The following is an 18,815-nucleotide window of genomic DNA, read 5'->3' as shown; positions in this document are numbered from 1 at the left end:
CTTCATTTGAGATGTGGGCATTACTGACTAGGCCAGCACGTACTCCCTATCCCTAATTGCCCTTAAAGTGGTGGTGCCCTGCCTTATTCAACTGCTGTAGTCCCTGTGATTATAGATACATCTGCAGTGCTGTGAAGGAGAGAGTATCAGGATAAAGTCTGACAGCAGCAGGGAAGAAGCTGTTCTTGAGTTGGGTACGTGACCTCAGACTTCTGTATCTGGTGGGAGAGAGAATGTCCGGGATGCCTGACGTCCTTAATTATGCTGGCTACTTTGCTGAGGCAGTGGGAAGTATAGACAAAGTCAGTGGATGGGAGGCTGGTTTGCATGATGAATTGGGCTACATTCATGACCTTTTGTAGTTCCTTTTAAAATCCTGTGCAGAGCAGGTGCCATACCAAGCTGTGATACAACCAGAAAGAATGATTTTTATACTGCATGTAAGAGTTGGTGAGAGTCATAGTTGATATGCCAAATTTCCTTCAGTCTTCTGAGAAAGTAGAGGCTTTCTTCACAATAGTGTTGGCATGGAGGGACCAGGACATGTTGGTGATCTAGACACCCAGAAACTTGAAGTTCTCAACTCTTTCTACGTTGTCCAAGTTGATGTAGACAAGGACGTGTTCTTCTTTACGTCTCCTGAAGTTGATGACATTCTGCTCCATTTTGTTAACATTGAGGGAGAGATTATTGTTGCTTCACCAGATTTTCTATCTCATTCCTGTACTCTTTCTCATCATTGTTTGAGATCCAACCCACTACGGCGGTGTCATCAGTAAACTTGAAAATCGAATTGGAGGGGAATTTGGTTACACAGTCATAGGTGTATAAGGAGTGTAGTAGGAGGCTGTGAATACAGCCTTGTGGACCGCTGTGCATTCATCAGCAAATATTCCCTTCTCTGACCTTATGATGGGAAGAAAGTAATTGAAGCAGCTCAAATTGGTTTAGCCTATCATGCTACCCTGAGGAGCTCCTGCAATGATGTCCTAGAGCTGAGATGACTGACCTCCAACCACCACCACCTTCCTTTTATACCAGATATGATCTTAACCAATGGAGAATTCTATCCATTCCCACTGGCTTCAGTTTTGCTAGGCTCCTTGATGTCACTTGGTCAACTGCTACCTTGATGTCAAGAACAATCACTCTCACCACATTGAGATGCAGAGTACGGTATCTCACTGATAGCCCTGCTAAATAAATGAATGCTACATTTTAGCTGAAAGTGAGTTTTAGTTGTATTCTAATTGTTGTATTGAGATGGATACTTTAGAAAATCTGGTTTGTAGTGCTTCACTTTCATGGATTAAAACTAATCAAAATAGGGTGCATCTGTTTAATTGTTTTTGTTCCTTCCTTTTCCACCCTTTCTCAGCCCAAACACATGAAGCGGGGGGGAATTCCCCCCAAAAAACGTGCCGAATTCACATGAAAACTGGACTAAATCATGCTTTTTTTTAGTGGGACTTTCAAAATGAATTTCCCACATTCTATGTACTGCAGTGTACTTGCATAAATCACACTGAAAATTAGTGGGCGCGGCCTACTCCTGCCAGAGAGGCCAGCAGCATAGCGCTAAAAGGGCCACGGCACATGAGCCGATTTATCAGCACCGAGATTAGTGTGTGCGCTGTGACCCCTGTCTGCTGGCCTCCTAATCGCTGAAGGCGTGCCCACCCCTGCCCCTGCGTTATGTCTGGGCCCAGCCATGACCCTCCTTCCCCCACTGATCCCGTCTGCAAAATGGCAGCAGGACTCCCCACCCCCACCCCATCGATCGCCCCATTCCCTCCTCCCCAGTTCTGTGTCTATTTCCGCGTGGCGCTGACAGTGTCAGAAATCTGGTGCTGGGACTGGTGCTCTGGGCCGAATGCCCAATGCAGACCGCGCTAATCCAGCCCTGCTGAATCTCCTGGTCCACTGTGCTAATAGTGCAGCAGGATGGCAGAATCGCCCCCATGTATATTGATGGAAGATTTGCTTTCAGGAAATGCAGTCTTGGCATATCATAAAATGCAGTAAAAAGTGAAGCAAGCAATACTTCATGTGTCAGTTTACATCTATGCTATTCTTGGCTGGGATGGTTTAATAGTCCAGTCCATTGATCGTTCCTAATTTGAATGCAATAAGTCAGAAGATATTTTCATTTTCATTTTCAGTTCATATCACCTCCTATTTTTGCTCTACTCCTGTACCAGATTAACCAATTGAGAATAGCTTAAATGCCCTTCTCAGCTTTGAGCTGAATAATTTGAAAACTAACAATTAGTTTAAGTTATAATGGATGCTTTTTCTATCACATCTAATTTAGAATGGATAATATAATAAACCCTTTTTCATTTGGCTTTTAGGACAAGGTAATGAAATGGGCATTCCTAATACACCTCAGAAAATGCCTACTCAAGCTACATGTGGAAGACCTTCTCCTGCACCAGCTATACAAGCAACTCCAACAGGCCCTGGGGCCTCACTGTCGCAACAACCTGTTGTCCAGCCTTCACCTACCATCCAACTCCATCAAAAGCAAAACCGTATAACACCCATCCAAAAACCACAAGGATTGGATCCTGTTGAAATTCTTCAAGAACGTGAATACAGGTGAGTTGAATTGTTAATACTGCAATCATTCAGACATGATGCCTGGTGAACAACAGTCTGTTTTAATACTATCTCGTTTGGGTATATGTATTAACTCTTCTATGAGAGTTTGTCTTTATATGAAAACATTGTATAATTTCAAGACTGGTTTTTCCTTGCTTTAGTCTGTGTGCATGCCTAGATAGTTTACTGGTAGTAAAAGACTTACTGTTTCTTATATTTACTTTGTTTTGAATAGTGCTAATACCATCAAACGATTTTGAGAGTAACTTGCCTAATGATTCAGTACTGTTCATCTGCACTAATAAGTTGAATGCTAGTCTTCTCCCTCAGCAAACTGGTTTGAAGAAATCCATCTGTGTTAAGAAGCTAAATTGTTTAATACACACTATTGAAATAAGCAGAATTCCATTAATGTTTTTGTTTGCATGAATAGCTCTATTGATATTGAGCTTTAATAACATTGATTTATTAAAGCTTCTGGAATTTCTCTTAAAATGGCCTTGCCAGTCCAATCATAGTTAAAACAAGTATCAGGAAAGATTAGACAGGGTAAATGTTGTTCTTTAGAAGAAAGAGAAAATGTGGAAATGACCTGATAAAAGAGAGGTGTGTTGGACAGTATAGATGTGAAGAGAATGATTCCACTTGTGGGAGAAACCAAACGTAGGGATCATAAACCACAAGATAGCTATTAATAAGACAAACAGGAACATAAGGAGAATTTTTTTATTTAGTAGTTAAAGTGTAAATCTCAATTTCACAGTAGTTGAAGTAAAAAGCTTAGACACTTTCAAAAGGAATGTATATGAAAGAAAAGAGTATAAAACACAGTAATAAAGTTGCAGTGGAATGGCCCGTTTCTGTACTGCATTTTCTATCTAATTGTATTAGAGGAACAAAAGGGTATAGGATTGCATACATAATATTTTTAAGAATATCCTGTTTTCAAAATTTTTGTAACTTATTAAAAATTTCCAAAAATCATTTATCATTAAGCCGCATGTCACTTGAACTTGAACCTCTTTTGCAATTTAATTGTACAATTCTTCATCTTTTTTTTCCACAAAGACTTCAAGCTCGAATTGCTCATCGTATTCAAGAGCTTGAAAATTTGCCTGGTTCTTTGCCACCGGATTTGCGCAATAAAGCTACTGTTGAATTAAAAGCTCTTAGACTGCTGAACTTCCAACGGCAGGTTTGTATTAGTAGAAATATAGAATGATACAGAACAAGAACTGTTCACCCAATTGTGCCTTTAAAGCTATACAATTAATCCAATTTCTCTGCCCTTTCTCCACAGCCTTGCATTTCTTTTCTCCCTTCAACTGTTTATTCAATTCCTTTTTGAAAGTTACTACTTAATCAGCTTTCAGGTAGTGCATTCCAGATCACAGTGATCATTTCATTAAAGAAAATACATCTGTCTCTTTTGTCCTCTGGTAATTGATAATTCTACCACAGGAAATATTTTTCTTATAATCACTCAGTCAAAACCTGTCATGGTTTTGAGCACCTCCATTAAATATTCCCTGAGCCTTCTCTGAGCATAGCTAAAATAAATGTTGGTCCCTTGGAAGCAGAAACAAAATCAATTTTTATGGGGAATGAGAAAATGGCAGAGACTTGTGTCTGTCTTCATAGTAGAAGACATGTGCCAGCAATAGAAGATGATAACAAAGGAGCAAATTAAGGTAATTAACATCAGCAGAGAAAAAGTACTGGAGAAACTTGAAGCAGCCAACATAATTAAGGATCGCATGCAGCGTGGACATTCTCTCTTCCACCTTCTTCTGTTGGGGAAAAAAATACCTCAAGTCTGAGGTCACATACCAACTGTCTCAAGAACAGCTTCTTCCCTGTGGCCAACAAACTTTTGAATAGACTTACCTTGCATTAAGTTGATCTTTCTCTATACCCTAGATATGACTGTAACACTACATTCTGCACACTATCGTTTCCTTCTCTGTATGCTTTGTTTATAGTGCATAATCAACAATACTTTTCACTGTGTACTAATACATGTATTATAATAAATCAAATCAGAAAACTAAAAATGTGACAAGTCTCCTGGATCTGATGGCCTACGTCCCTAGAGTTCTGAAGATGATAGTTGCAGAGATGATGAATGGGTGGGCTATGATTTTCCAGAATTCCCTGGATTCTGCAACCTCCAGGCCAATTGACATCAATTATTGGAAAAATGCTGGGGTAGGGTAGGGGCAGTGGAACTGGGCAAGGCGATCTTTCAGGGAGTCAGTACAGACTCAAATGCCATCACCTGCACAGGGGGCATACTATGGATTCTAAGTGGCCATCAGGTGGCAGAAGGGCATTAGTGAAGCAAATGAGTTTTTATGGCAATTGACAATAGTTAACCATAAGACGCAGGAGCCAAAGAAGGCATTCAGTCAATCTAGTCTGCTCCATCCAGTGAGATCATAGCTGATCTGATGTGATAATTCTCCACTTTCCTGCCTTAACCCTCGATTCCCTTACTGAGTAAAAATCTGTGCCAGTCTCAGCCTTGAACATAATGTCCCAGCTTCTACAGCTCTCTGCGGTGAAGAATTCCACAGATTCACTACCATTACTAAGACTAGTTTGTAGTTCGAGATGTGTTAATTGAATTGAATTTCTATTTGAGCCCATGTCCTATGAGTTTGGGGCTCTGGATTACTAGACAGTGACTAGCCGTCAGGTATATGCATATAACCAGGTGTCTCTCTTCCTGAATATTTTGTAAAATTGCGGCATTAATTTGTTTTATTCAGAAATGGGATGTACGGTTTCACAAATCTTTATTATCCTAGATGATTTACTGTGAGTGGTGCAATTTAGGCATTTGGCTAATGTTTACTGAATTATCACAAGACACATCATGAACATTTACAGTACGGTGCCAGTACACCTCATGAACAGACTTTGGAACACTGCTGGAGTGCAACTCGGATTCACTACCAATCTTAATTCCTAATACAGACTGAGCATATCATAAGTTTCAAATGTAAAGTGAGGAGAAGCTTTTCACACAAGGAGTGGCTTGGGTCTGGATTGCACTGCCTGGAGGTATGGTGGAGGCAGGCTCAATTGAGACATGCAAGAGAGCACTAGATGATTATGTGCAAGGGTGCGCAAAAAAGGCAGAAGAATGGCATTAAGCTATAATGCTGATCTGGAGAGCTGTTGCTGCTGTGAAATGTGTGGCTGTGTTGCAGGCCTGATTTGCGTTAGCATAGATTTTTCATCTGCACGTTGAACCATTTAATTCTTGAAATAATATTGAAATCAATCCTTCAGCAATGTAGGGATTCCTTTCTATTTTATGAATAAGCTATGATGTGTATAAAACGGTGGTCTAATTTGGCATAATTAGATTGGCCAAGCTAACGTTCTCCATGGTGTCCCAAGATGTGTAGATTAGATGGATTAGCCAAGGGAAATGTGTAGGGTTACAGGGATAGGGTGGGGGAGAAGGCCTGGGTGAAATACTCTGTCGGAATCGATGCAGACTTGATGGGCCAAATGGCCTCTTCTGCATAGTAGGGATTCTATGATTTCAATCAATAAAGTTATAAACCATAATTTAATATTTCCTACTGACTAGCTAGAACTGCAGAACTGTACCTAGATCTCAAATAGTCTGTAATGGATTACATAAAAAATGAAGTTTAATTTTTTTTTTCTAAAACAACACAGCTGAGGCAAGAAGTGGTCGCCTGTATGCGCCGAGACACGACTCTGGAGACGGCACTCAATGTGAAGGCCTACAAACGTAGTAAACGGCAGTCTTTAAGAGAAGCTCGTATCACAGAAAAGCTGGAGAAACAACAGAAGATCGAACAAGAGCGCAAGCGCAGGCAGAAACATCAGGTATGATCATAGTCTTTCTCCATGATTGAACCAGCTGTGAGGGATAAGTCAATAGAGGAAAATTGTCTCCATCTGCAATCCAGATCAATTTTGTAAAAATAAAAGCTGCCTCTTTTCCAATCTGTGCCATCCTATTTGCAGATTCAAAACAGTTTGCAATCCAAGTAGTCCTAGCTCTTGTGGTTAAAAAGGTAAAAAAAACATTTCAGGCACTTAGTCCCACTTAATTCGTGTTCACTTTAGGATGTTATGGTATTTGGAGTTGCAAGTATTCAGACAATTACAGCCAAATTGAAATCAGTTTTACAATTTATATTGTACATCTAGAAATGTTTAATAAGTATTGCACAAGAGTACATGCATTCTCATTATCTTCCTTAGAGTCATAGAGGTTTACAGCATGGAAACTTTGGCCCAACTTGTCCATGCCGCCCTTTTTAGAAACCCCTAAACTAATCCCAATTGCCTGCATATTTGGCCCATATCCCTCTATACCCATCTTACCTATGTAACTGTCTAAATGCCTTTTAAAAGACAAAATTGTATCTGCCTCTACTACGACCTCTGGCAGTTTGTTCCAGACCCTCACTACCCTCTGTGTGGGAAAAAATTGCCCCTCTGGACACTTTTGTATTTCTCCCATCTCACCTTAAACCTATGCCCTCTTGTTTTAGACTCCCCTACCTTTGGGAAAAGATATTGACTATGTGGCTGATCTATGCCCCTTTATTATTTTGTAGATCTCTATAAGATCACCCCTCTCTATAAGATCACCCCTCTCTATAAGATCACCCCTCTCTATAAGATCACCCCTCAGCCTTCCAGAGGAAAAAAGTCCCAGTCTATCCAGCCTTTCCTTATAACTCAAACCGTCAAATCCCGGTAACATCCTAGTGAATTTTTTCTGCACTCTTTCTAGTTTAATAATATCCTTTCTATAATAGGATGACCAGAACTGTACACAGTATTCCAAGTGTGGCTTTGCCAATGTCTTGTACAACTTCAACAAGATGTTCCAACTCCTGTATTCAATGTTCTGACCCATGAAACCAAGCATGCTGAATGCTTTTTTTCATCGCTCTGTCCACCTGTGACTCCACTTTAAAGGATTTATGAACATGTACCCCTAGATCTTTGTTCTGTAACTCTCCCCAATGCCTTACCATTAACTGAGTAAGTTCTGTCCTGGTTCAGTCTACCAAAATGCATCACCTCGCATTTATCTAAACTAATACTAGCTCTGTTTTAGTAATCTTCCTAGTTGTGACAATTTTTATATACTTGCTAACTAAAAATAATTACCAATCAAATATTTCCACATTGAATGTGGTAAATTGTTCTATAAAGAATGGATTACTGAATCAAATAGAGTTAGAAAACATAATCATGAAGTACACCCTGTTGGAAGAATAAGTTGTTCTGGGTGAGTTCCTCACCCAACACCAATGTACTGCTTAAAGTTTTTTAAAGTTTATTTAATAGTGTCACAAGTAGGTTCACATTAACACGGTAACAAAGTTGCTGTGAAAATCGCCTTGTCGCCATACTCTGGTGTCTGTTTGGGTACACTGAGGGACTGGGCAGGCTACAAACTCCTCCGAGCAATACTTTTTTTGTCTGGAGGCATGTTACACTTTAAAAGTCAGTGAACTCTCATGAAATTTATTTCAGTGTGTGGAAAATTCCAAATTGCCATGTGGCTGCACATCTTAAAAGCAGCATGACTTCCTCCCACTCAGCCTATTCTCGCTTCTAAAGCCTGGTGCCATCTCAATCTTTCATTGGTTCCAACACACCTCTCTTCTCTTCTGACAAATCACAATGTGTCCCCAATCCCTATCTCGTATTATTCCCATTCTCTTGCTCTTTAAAACTTTCTTTCTACTCCATTGCCCCATCCCTTCTTTCCTAACCCATCCCCTTTCCCTCTCTCCTCACACACGCCATAGCTCGTCCTTCTTGACTTTCAGGATGCACACAGCCTGACGGTCTGGATTTGGATTGTAAATGATCTTAAACGTTATTCATACATTCGTGATCTAGCTGTTCATCCATTGTACATTAATCAATGTATTAAACAACTTATACATTTAAGTTGAGTTAGTTTCCAGACTGGTACATGTGACTCAGACAATGCTAAAAATAGCTCCTTATTGACAATGCTCCATAGTATATATTATATGCACGATCAATAATCTAATTACATCTTGAACTTGCCCATCAGAAAATATTAGGTGTTCATTGAAAACTAAATTGTCCATTCAGTTTCCATCATCTTTGCAGCTGAGGAATTTTTCTGACTATCTCCCACTCCCACAGTCATGGACTGATGAGTTTTGAGTGCTGTCACCATCTCAAGCTTAGTTTTTTCCAGGGCTCCCTTACCTGCACTGCTCACTCATGGACAGGCAACTCAACCGGGTTACGTGGTGGCACAGTGGTTAGCACTGCAGCCTCATAGCGCCAGGAACTCAGGTTCAAATCCGACTTTGGGTCACTGTCTGTGTGGAGTTTGCACTTTTTCCGTTGCTTGGGTTTCCTGCAGGGCATTCCAATTTCCTCCCACAGTCTAAAGATATGCAGGTTAGGTGGATTAACCGTGCCAAATTGCCCCTTAGTGTCAGGGTGATTAGCAGGGTAGATAAGTGGGGTTAAGGGGATAAAGCATGGATGGGATTGTTGCCAGTTCAGACTCAGTGGGCCAAATGGCTTCCTTCTGCACTGTAAGGATTCTATGACAACCTTCCTGCAATCCCATTGCCAACCAAGTTAAATATATTGCTCCTGCAGTAAGAGATTCTTCTCTTCTGTGCTGGTAGTCCCTCCAATCTCAGGTGTATTTCTTTTCCTACAACCTCTCTTCAGTTACACGTGCTTCCGCAGTTGCAGTATGAAGCTTGATCCTGCCTCTTGCTTGAGTTCACTGTTGCAAATGGCCCATTTATTTACATTTGATTGCTTTATGTCTGTCTTCACAAAGAAAAGCATGTTGCAGTTAAGGACAAAAAATGTGAAGTATTGGATGTGGTAAATGTGGGGAGAAAGGAAGTATTAGGGAATTAGTATCCCTCAAAGTGGGATAAGTCACCAGGGCTGGATGAAATGTACCCCTGACTGTTAAAAGAAGCCAGGGAGGAAATAGCAGATGGTCTGACCATCGGTTTCCAAACCTCACTGGATACAGATGAGGTGCCAGAGGATTGAAGGTCTGCTAATGTTTTTATTTTTTTAAAAAAGGAGCCTGGAATAGACTGAATCATTACATGCTATTTAGTTTGATCTTGATGGTGGGCACATTATTGGAATCAACTGTCACTTAGAAAGTTGTGGATTAATGAAGGACAGTCAGCATGAATTTGTTAAGGAAAGGTCATGAATTATGAATCTGAATTTTTTGAGAAAGTAGCAAGAGAATTGATCAGGGTAGTACAGTTGATGGTGTCTACTTGGATTTTAGCAAGACTTCTGCTCAGGTAAACTGGTTTAAACAATTAAAGCTCATGGGATTCAAGGGGACGTATCAAACTGGGCATAAAATTGGCTAAATGGCAGGAAGGTTGTTTCTAGTAGGATTTCAAAGGATTAAGTCCCTTTTTAATGATTTGGACAAAAATGATGGGGAATGGTCAAGATATTTGTAGACAACAAAATTGACCACATGATTCATCCCAGAAAGGACTGTTGTGGACTGTAGGAAGATAGCAATGGCCTAGTCAGGTGACACAAAAGTGGCAAATGGAATTCAACCCAGAGAAGTGTGATGTGAATGCATCTGGGGAGGTAAACGATTACACAATACGTTGGAGAATACTAAGCGGTATAGAGAATGTGAGGTATCTAGTGAATGTCCATCAATCCCTGAAGTTAGCAAGACAGGTTAATGAGGTGACATGTGGATTCCTTTCATTTATTAGTGGAGTTATTGAATATTAGAGCAAGGAGGTTATGCTAGAAGTGTCCAAAACCTAAGGACTGTGTGCACCTCATTATAGAAAGGATGTAATTGCATTAGAGAGGATACTTGAAGAGATTTATGAAGATGTTGCCAGGTCTGTAAAATTGCATTAATGAATGATTGGTTAAGATCGGGTTGTTCTCTTTGGAACTGAGGAGGCTGCGGGGAGATTTGACTGAGATGTACAAAATTGTGAGGGGTCTGGATAAAGTGGATGGGAAGGGTTTATTTACTTTAGCATAGAGGTCAGTAACTTGGGCCCCCACATTTACAGTGATTGGTAGAAAGATTAGGAGGGAGATGAGGAAAATTTTTTTTCATCCAGGTGTTGTTGGTGTCAATTAGATTTGAAACTGTGGAACTCTTTGCCACAGAAGGCTGTGGAGGTCAGGTCATTGAGTGTTTTTAAGACAGATAAGTTCTTAATTAATAAGGGGATAGTGGTAATGGGGAAAAAGTCAGGCAAATGGAGGTGAGGAAAAAATTAGCTGTGATTGAATGATGGAGCAGACTCGATGGGGCGAGTGGCTTAATTCTGCTCCTTTGTCTTATGGTCTGAACTCACTGTGTGAAAGGGCAGTAGATGCAGAAACTTCCATCTATGCATCTCGAGTGCTGTAAACTGTAGGGCAGTGCACCAAATGCTGGCAAGGAGGTTAGGCTAGGTGACACAATGGGCTGTAGCTTCTTTCTGTGCTGTAAACTCTCTATCGTTCTACTCCAACACACAGTTCATTACTGTGTGGCTGTGCATGCATGCAGTTTAGGGAGAGCATTGCCAAACACCATAAATCAAAGAGCTTCATTCTTCTTATTTGCTGTTGGTGAGGTTGAGCTTCAATGAAGTGAATGCACTTAAAATATAATTTATTGTCAATGGATATGGAGACATAATACTTATACTCTTTCTTCACTGTGCTTTAGGAATATCTCAACAGTATACTGCAGCATGCAAAAGATTTCAAGGAATATCACCGTTCAGTTACTGGAAAAATTCAGAAACTTTCTCGAGCAATTGGTACTTGGCATGCCAACACCGAGCGTGAGCAGAAGAAAGAAACTGAGAGGATTGAGAAAGAAAGAATGAGGAGGCTGATGGTAACGTTGAATAAATTGTTTTGGTTTTTCTTATATCTTACTATTGCAGGGGATTCTATTTAATAAGACACGTTCAGAGCAGCGGATGTCTTGTGTGAAGTAAGCATGTTGATATTGAAAATATCATACTGCAAGCTAGCTAAGGAACCCCCACTTTCTTTTAGTACTTTACTGCTTAGCTTGAAGTTTACTGTTGGCCTGTGTGGTGCTACGTTTTATGAATTAACAGTTTTTGGAAATTGGAAAAGTTTATTTTCTAAAGTTGTTAGTCATCAAAGTTCTGTTGCATATTGATATAAAAGGAAAATACTGCGAATGCTGGAATCTGAAACAGAAGATGCTGGAAAATCTCAGCAGGTCTGACAGCATCTTTGGGGAGAGAATAGAGCCAATGATTCACATCTAGATGACCCATCATTAGAACTCAGACCTGCTGACATTTTCCAGCATTTTCTGTTTTTGTTTCTGTTGGATATTGACTTCCATCATCTCCAACCAAAGTACACTAGTTGTAAACACTAATGAAAACTATTATCTGCTATTTTTATTTGTTATTTAGTTCCAAGAATATAATATTGGCATACTTATATAATTCAATTGTGAACAAATTTGTCCAGGTGATAGTAATTTGGGTTATGGCCATAGTCGTTTTGAAAGTGGCTAATTTGCATCCTGATGGGTAAATAATGTGCTTGTTAAAAAAATAATGCACCAATTCTGAATCCCTTACATTGTAAAACATTCAATTACCAGTGTTCTCATGACCCTTTGTAAAGCAGAGAATAGAAAACTGCCTGTAGAGTTAGTTGGCAAACTGAACCAGATGTGCACTTAAAGGCAATTTGTACATTGGCATTTGTTTAGTTTGGATTCTGGAAGATCACTGTCCATCTTACTGTCTTTATTCTTTGGTTGCCTTTTCTTGGTGAGGATTGTTCAATGCAGATTTTTGAAAATTTTTGTTGGTCTAACATTCTGTAATCGGGTATGGGAGTTTAATTTAATGGCTGTGACAAGAACCAGATCACCAACACCAAATTCTAGTGTCCAAATTCAGAAAGCAACCTGACCGGAATTTATAATATTGCTCTTGTAGCATCTGGTTTATATCAAATGATGGGTAATTGGGTGATGTCTGGATTATAACTGATTGTCAATTACAGGATAATGACTAAAGAATCTACGTTCACTTGGTTTAATCGTCATTTCATTGACTTGCAATGTTTGTATGTCAATTTCTAATGTAAATTTTAAACAAAGACCAATTAGCTGAATGTAGTTGGTAGGAAAGATCATAAAATCTTTCACGTATACATTTTTTCTTGAATTCTTTGCCTGAATTATTTGTCAAACCATGGCAGAGTGGTGTGATTTTTTTTTAACTACTGATGACCAAGTCTCCTGCAGCTAGAACGTGGATTGAACCCACGTGTTGACGTCATACTGATCACACACTAGCCATCTAGCCAAATGAGCTAACCTGCCCCATCCCACAAACATTTGGAAAATAAAAACAAGTATTAAGCATAACTTTCCAAAGGAAAGACGATGCTTGACCAACCTATTGAATTATTTTGAAAGTAATCATGTTGATCAGGATAATGCAGTAGACATGATGTACTTGTGTTTTCAAAAGGCCTTTGACTAGGCACCATAGAGAGGACTCGTGACTAAGGTCAGAACACGTAGCATCTGGGGACAAGTAGCTGAATGGATAACAAGCTGACAGTAAAACCAAGAGTAAAGATTAAAGCTGGTTCCTCCATACTACCAAAAGAAATGAAATGATGTTCCATAGAGATCGATGCTCAAACGACGATATGTTTATGTCAATGGCTTGGACTCTAGAATTTAAAGTACAATTTCAAAATGACATCAAATCAGAAATAGTTAATACAAAAGGTCTGCAACAAGATACAGGATCACCAACTTCTAGAATGGGTGCATAATTTAATTCTCAAATGAGTTTCATTATATATTAGTGTGAGGTAATACATTTATGATAAGATCATTGTAGAATCATTTCCAATCCATGGAAAGTAAATAGAGAAGTGGGTTGGGGGCACAGATACATCAGTATATGAAGTGAAGCAGGCTAATAAGTCTATTTTAAAAAAGCAAACAGATCACCGGCTGCATTTCTTAGAGGGATATAATTGAAAAGCAGGGAAATTTGATAAAATAGGACATTGGTTAGGCAAAACTGAGTTGGAGTACTCTGAACAGTTCTAGCCTCCATATTATAAAAAGGAGATAGAGACACTCTCAAACTTTTTTTTCAAAAAAGCCGCTAGTGATACCAGAACTAAACCATAAACCTTGCAGGACAAAATTGAAGAAGGCTGGGACTTTTTTGGAACAGGGTAGTGATCTGACAGAGGTTCTTGGATTAGGAATGAGCTTGCAGAGGGAAATCAATACTAGGGGCCATAAACATAAGATAGTCACAAAGCGATTCAAGTAGGGTTTCAGGAGGAGCTTCTTTACCCAGAGAGCGGGAATTTGATACAGTAGAAGGTTTTTGAAATGATTGGTGTAAATGCATTTAGCACATGAGGGTGAAAGGAGTGGTATGTTGATGGAGTTAGAGCAAGGAAGCTCATATGGCCTATAAACACCGACATGGATGTGTTGGGCTGAATTTTTCTGTGCTAATGATATCATGTGTACTCAGTAAATTAACTTTTAATTTTCTGAAAACAGGCTGAAGATGAAGAAGGCTATCGTAAGCTAATTGACCAGAAGAAGGATAAGCGTCTGGCATATCTGCTTCAGCAAACAGATGAGTATGTTGCAAGTCTTACTAAACTGGTCTATGAGCATAAAGCTGCTCAGGCTGCTAAAGAAAAGAAGAAAAAGAAGAAGAAAAAGAAGGTTTGTATTTTCTATTTAAAATTAGTGCATGTACGCAACGTCAAGGGACAGTTTTGTTCTGGCTGTTCTACTTAGTCATCTAAACTAAAATATAAAATTTGGTCTCTGACTTTCTACAAGATATGTAGAAAATGATTCCCTCAGGCCTGGAACGTGTACCTGCTGCAAGTTTTGTTTTGTAATGATCGATATTTCTTATTTTTCATTCCTTTCTTCCCATTCTTTGCTTCTTCATTGTTTCACCTTTTAATCTGTTTCTTACTTTCCACGGTCTGCATTTCTGAAGCTAACCTATACAATAGAGCTTAATTAAGTTATTAGCCTTCTAGTATCGTGCCAATAAGGGTTTATTCTTCATGTAAGCAAAGCAGCATATGTTGACTGGTATGGAGGGGGAATAATATACAATACAGCTAAGCCCATTCCTTGGGTATTTAGTGCCGTTAAAAAAAGAATGTGTCTTTAGCATGGAATTTCTCACTGCTATCTTCCTGCGTTGTTTAGAAGGATCCTCCCCATCAAAAAATTGCCCAGAAAAATCAGGGGAGGGTAAGGGTTCCTTTGATCTGATCAGGGTTGGAGATAGGCGTTTCAGTCCTCTTCAGAAGATTTGGACTGTTGTGTTTTTAACTCCTGCTTCTCCCCTTCACGTAGTATTAACCTTTAATCAGTAACACTCTAGACTGGCACTAGATGCTCCGTTCATCCAAGTACTGTCTTTCTAATGAGATGTTAAATCGCGGCTGTGTCATCCATCTCAAAGGCATGTAAAAAGTCCCATGGAATTACTTGAAGAAGAGCAGGGAAGTTTTCCTTAGTGTGACCAATATTTATCATTCAGTCAATAAAATTGATTATTTGGTCATAAGTTCATTGCTGTGGGAAATAGCTGTTTGCAATTTGGCTGCCACATTTCCTATATTCAAAGTACCTAATTAACTATAGAGTGCCCTGGGCATTCACACATCTTTATATGTGCAAATTCTTTCTCTGTTCCTTCTGTCTGTCTCCAATTTATCTTTTCAAAATTGTTTTTGTGTTGTTATACTATCACCATCTCTTGACATCACCATCTTCAATAATTTCAATAAACAGTTTCAAGTATAATATGGTACAAGCATACTCAACATTATTTAAGTTGTTCTCTGGTTTTTATTTTACTGTTGCTTTGAAATTAGGACTGGATGGCAGCAATACCTTCTTAATCATATTTTTTCCATTTGATACAGTAGTTGATTTGCAGAAAATGTTGTAAGAATCTTCCTGTTGATGTAAATGTTTTGGTGTCATGATTAGAGTTATTAAAAAGCTGCCTCTCTCAATGTTTTTATCTAAATAATATTTCTATCTGTTTTTAAAATCAACAGAAAACTGAGGAAGTTGCTGAAGGAGCAAGTTCTAGCCTTGCTCCTGATGGAGAGGTAAGTTGCTTTTGTCACTGCTTACAGACTTTTTAAAAAATAATCTTTTTGTGTCCTACATGGTAAAGAATATTAATATGGCTATCTCCTTTTTTATTGGTGTGCCCAATGACCAAGTTTTATTTTTGGCTGCTGGTGCCAATCCATAATCTGAGAATGAAAATTCATTTGATTATCCATGCTATTGGCTTGTCAGCCTATTTACTATTACTAAGTATTTCCTAGATATTGCTGAAGAGAAATTTGTTGCCAAAGATTTGTGTTGCACTTATCAGGACAAATGGAAGAATATCAAATTTCAAACCATCATAACAATCTGTACTACAGGAGAAAAGGATGTTCCTTGATTAATATGTTGATTTTGCCTGAGGCCGTAGAGAACGCAACAGGAAGCTAAATGATCCCCAGGTAACAAAGGCACAAGGTCTGTATGTCAGAATGTATGTCACTCCGAGCAAACATAAATGAGCCATGTCCAAGTTACACAAGCTCAACTGTTCATCTTAAATTGGTTGTTAGTGTAGCTGTAGGCATAGTCAGGATTGTTCAAGTGCTGACCAGTCGCGGATTTATATTTTTAGGGACTGAGCTCTAATCTTGAACCCTGTGCGTAATCCCAGTATATAGAACGTAGAACGGTACAGCACAATACAGGCCTTTCGGCCCTTGATGTTGTGCCGAGCTGTGTCCAAACCCAAGGTCAAGCTATCCCACTCCCTATTGTTCTGGTGTGCTCCACGGGCCTATCCAATAACAGCTTGAAAGTTCCTAAAGTGTCCAATTCCACTATCACAGCAGGCAGTGCATTCTGCACCCCAACCACCCTCTGAGTAAAGAACCTACCTCGGATATTCCTCCTATATCTCCCACCATGAACCCTTATAGTTATGCCCCCTAATAAGATACATCCACCTGAGGAAATAGTCTCTGCACGTCCACTCAATCTATCCCATTCATCATCTTTTAAACCTCTAAGTCGCCTCTTATCCTCCTCTGCTCTAAAGAGAAAAGCCCCAGCTTCCTCAACCTTTCCTCATAAGACCTACCCTCCAAACCAGGCAGCATCCTGGTAAATCTCTGCACTTTCTCCAATGCTTCCACATCCTCCTTATAGTGAGATGACCAGAATTGCACACAGTATTCCAAATGTGGTCTCACCAAGGTCCTGTATAGTTGCAGCGTAACTCCACGGCTGTTAAAGTCAAACCCCCTGTTAATAAACGCTAACACGCTATAAGCCGCTTTCACAGCTCCATCCATTTGAGTGGCAACCTTCAGAGATCTGTGGATAGGAGCCCCAAGATCTCTCTGTTCCTGCACATTCCTCAGAACCCTGTCATTGACCTTTGTAATCTGCATTCAGGTTTGTCCTACCATAAATGAATCACCTCCTACTTATCGGGGTTAAACTCCATCTGCCACTTTTCAGCCCAGCTCTGCATTCTATCAATGTCTCTTTGCAGCCTACAAGAGCCCTCCACTTCATCCACTACTCCACCAATCTTGGTGTCATCAGCAAGTCTACTAACCCACCCTTCAGCCCCGTCTTCCAAGTCATTGATAAAAATCACAAGTAACAGAGGACCCAGCACTGATCCCTGTGGTACACTACTGGTAATTGGCCTCCAGTCTGAAAATTTTCCCTCCATCACCACCCTCTACCATGGGGACCCTTATCAAACGCCTTACTGAAATCCATTAACACGACATCAACTGTTCTACCTTCGTCTACGCACTTAGTTACCTCCTGAAAGAATTCAATCAAATTTGCGAGGCAGGGCTTGCCCCTTACGAAACCATGCTTACTATCCCAGATTAAGCTGCATCTTTCCAAATGGTTGTAAATCCTACCTCTCAGGACCCTATCCATTAACTTACCGACCACTGAAGTAAGCCTGACTGGCCTATAATTACCAGGGTCATACCTATTTCCTCTCTTGAACAGAGGATCAACATTCACCACTCTCCAGTCCTCTGGCACAATCCCCGTGGACAGTGGGGACCCAATGATCAAAGCTAAAGGCTCCGCAATCTCATCCCTTGCCTCCCAAAGTATCCTAGGATGTATCCCATCTGGCCCCAGGGCCTTATCAACTCTCAGGTTTTTCAAAATTGCTAATACATCTTCACTCAGAACATCTACCTCTTCCATCCTATCGGCTTGTAACACACTCTCATCCTCAAAAACATGGCCCATCTCATAGAATGAAAGAACCCTACAGTGCAGAAAGACACCCTTTGCCCCATCGAGTGTGCACCGAACACAATCCCACCCAGGCCCTGCCCCCACATCCCTACATATTATACCCACTAGTCTCTCTAACCTACGCATCCCTGGACACTACGGGGCAATTTCTTAGCGTGGCCAATCAACCTACCCGCACATCTTTAGACTGGGAGGAAACCCACGCGGTCATGAGGAGAATGTGCAAACTCCACACAGACAGTGACCCGAGCCGGGAATTGAACCCAGGGTCCTGGAGCTGTGAAGCAGCAGTGCTAACCACTGCTACCTTGCCGCCCTCCTTAGTGAACACTGAAGAAAAGTATTTGTCAACATCTCACTTTACCTTTTCTGACTCCGTGCACAAGTTCCCACTATTATCCTTAACTGGCCCTAACCTCACCCTGGTCATTCTTTTATTTTTCACGTAAGAATAAAAAGCCTTGGGGTTTTCCTTTATCCGACCCACCAAGGACTTCTCGTGCCCCCTCATAGCTCTCCTGAGCCCTTTTTTAAACTTACTCCTAGCTACCTTGTAACCCTCAAGCAAAAAGTCTGACAACATTAGGTTTTAGTCCAACCTATTTATTTGATAATATACTCACTAGCTTTCGGGGTTACCCCCTTCGTCAGGTGAATGGAGAGTTCTGGCCTCAGACAGAGCATATAAAGCACAGACAGTTTAGAGATTACTGATTAAAATGCGAATCCTTACACCTAACCTGCTGTTCAAGACCTGAAGTGGCTGATAATGTGAGTGGAAGGAGCA

General features: G+C 40.1%; 1 protein-coding gene across 4 annotated transcripts in view; it reads left to right on the top strand.

The window, feature by feature from the left end:
• The window catches only part of smarca2 (SWI/SNF related BAF chromatin remodeling complex subunit ATPase 2), a 143,833-nt gene that overhangs the window by 35,749 nt on the left and 89,269 nt on the right, over window positions 1-18,815 (top strand). For all 4 annotated transcript variants that reach the window (XM_080188714.1, XM_080188711.1, XM_080188713.1 and 1 more), the window contains exons 6-11: window positions 2,355-2,601; window positions 3,673-3,799; window positions 6,301-6,474; window positions 11,354-11,527; window positions 14,231-14,401; window positions 15,769-15,822. In XM_080188714.1, the coding sequence (XP_080044840.1) occupies window positions 2,355-2,601; window positions 3,673-3,799; window positions 6,301-6,474; window positions 11,354-11,527; window positions 14,231-14,401; window positions 15,769-15,822 (947 nt within the window). The remainder of the gene's footprint in view (window positions 1-2,354; window positions 2,602-3,672; window positions 3,800-6,300; window positions 6,475-11,353; window positions 11,528-14,230; window positions 14,402-15,768; window positions 15,823-18,815) is intronic.

Source organism: Carcharhinus amblyrhynchos, chromosome 5 (genome assembly GCF_965287045.1).
Source record: "Carcharhinus amblyrhynchos chromosome 5, sCarAmb.v2.hapA, whole genome shotgun sequence".
Classification (NCBI taxonomy): Eukaryota; Metazoa; Chordata; class Chondrichthyes; order Carcharhiniformes; family Carcharhinidae; genus Carcharhinus; species Carcharhinus amblyrhynchos.
Note: the sequence above shows the minus strand (reverse complement) of the source record. Positions and strands in the feature narration are given on the sequence as shown.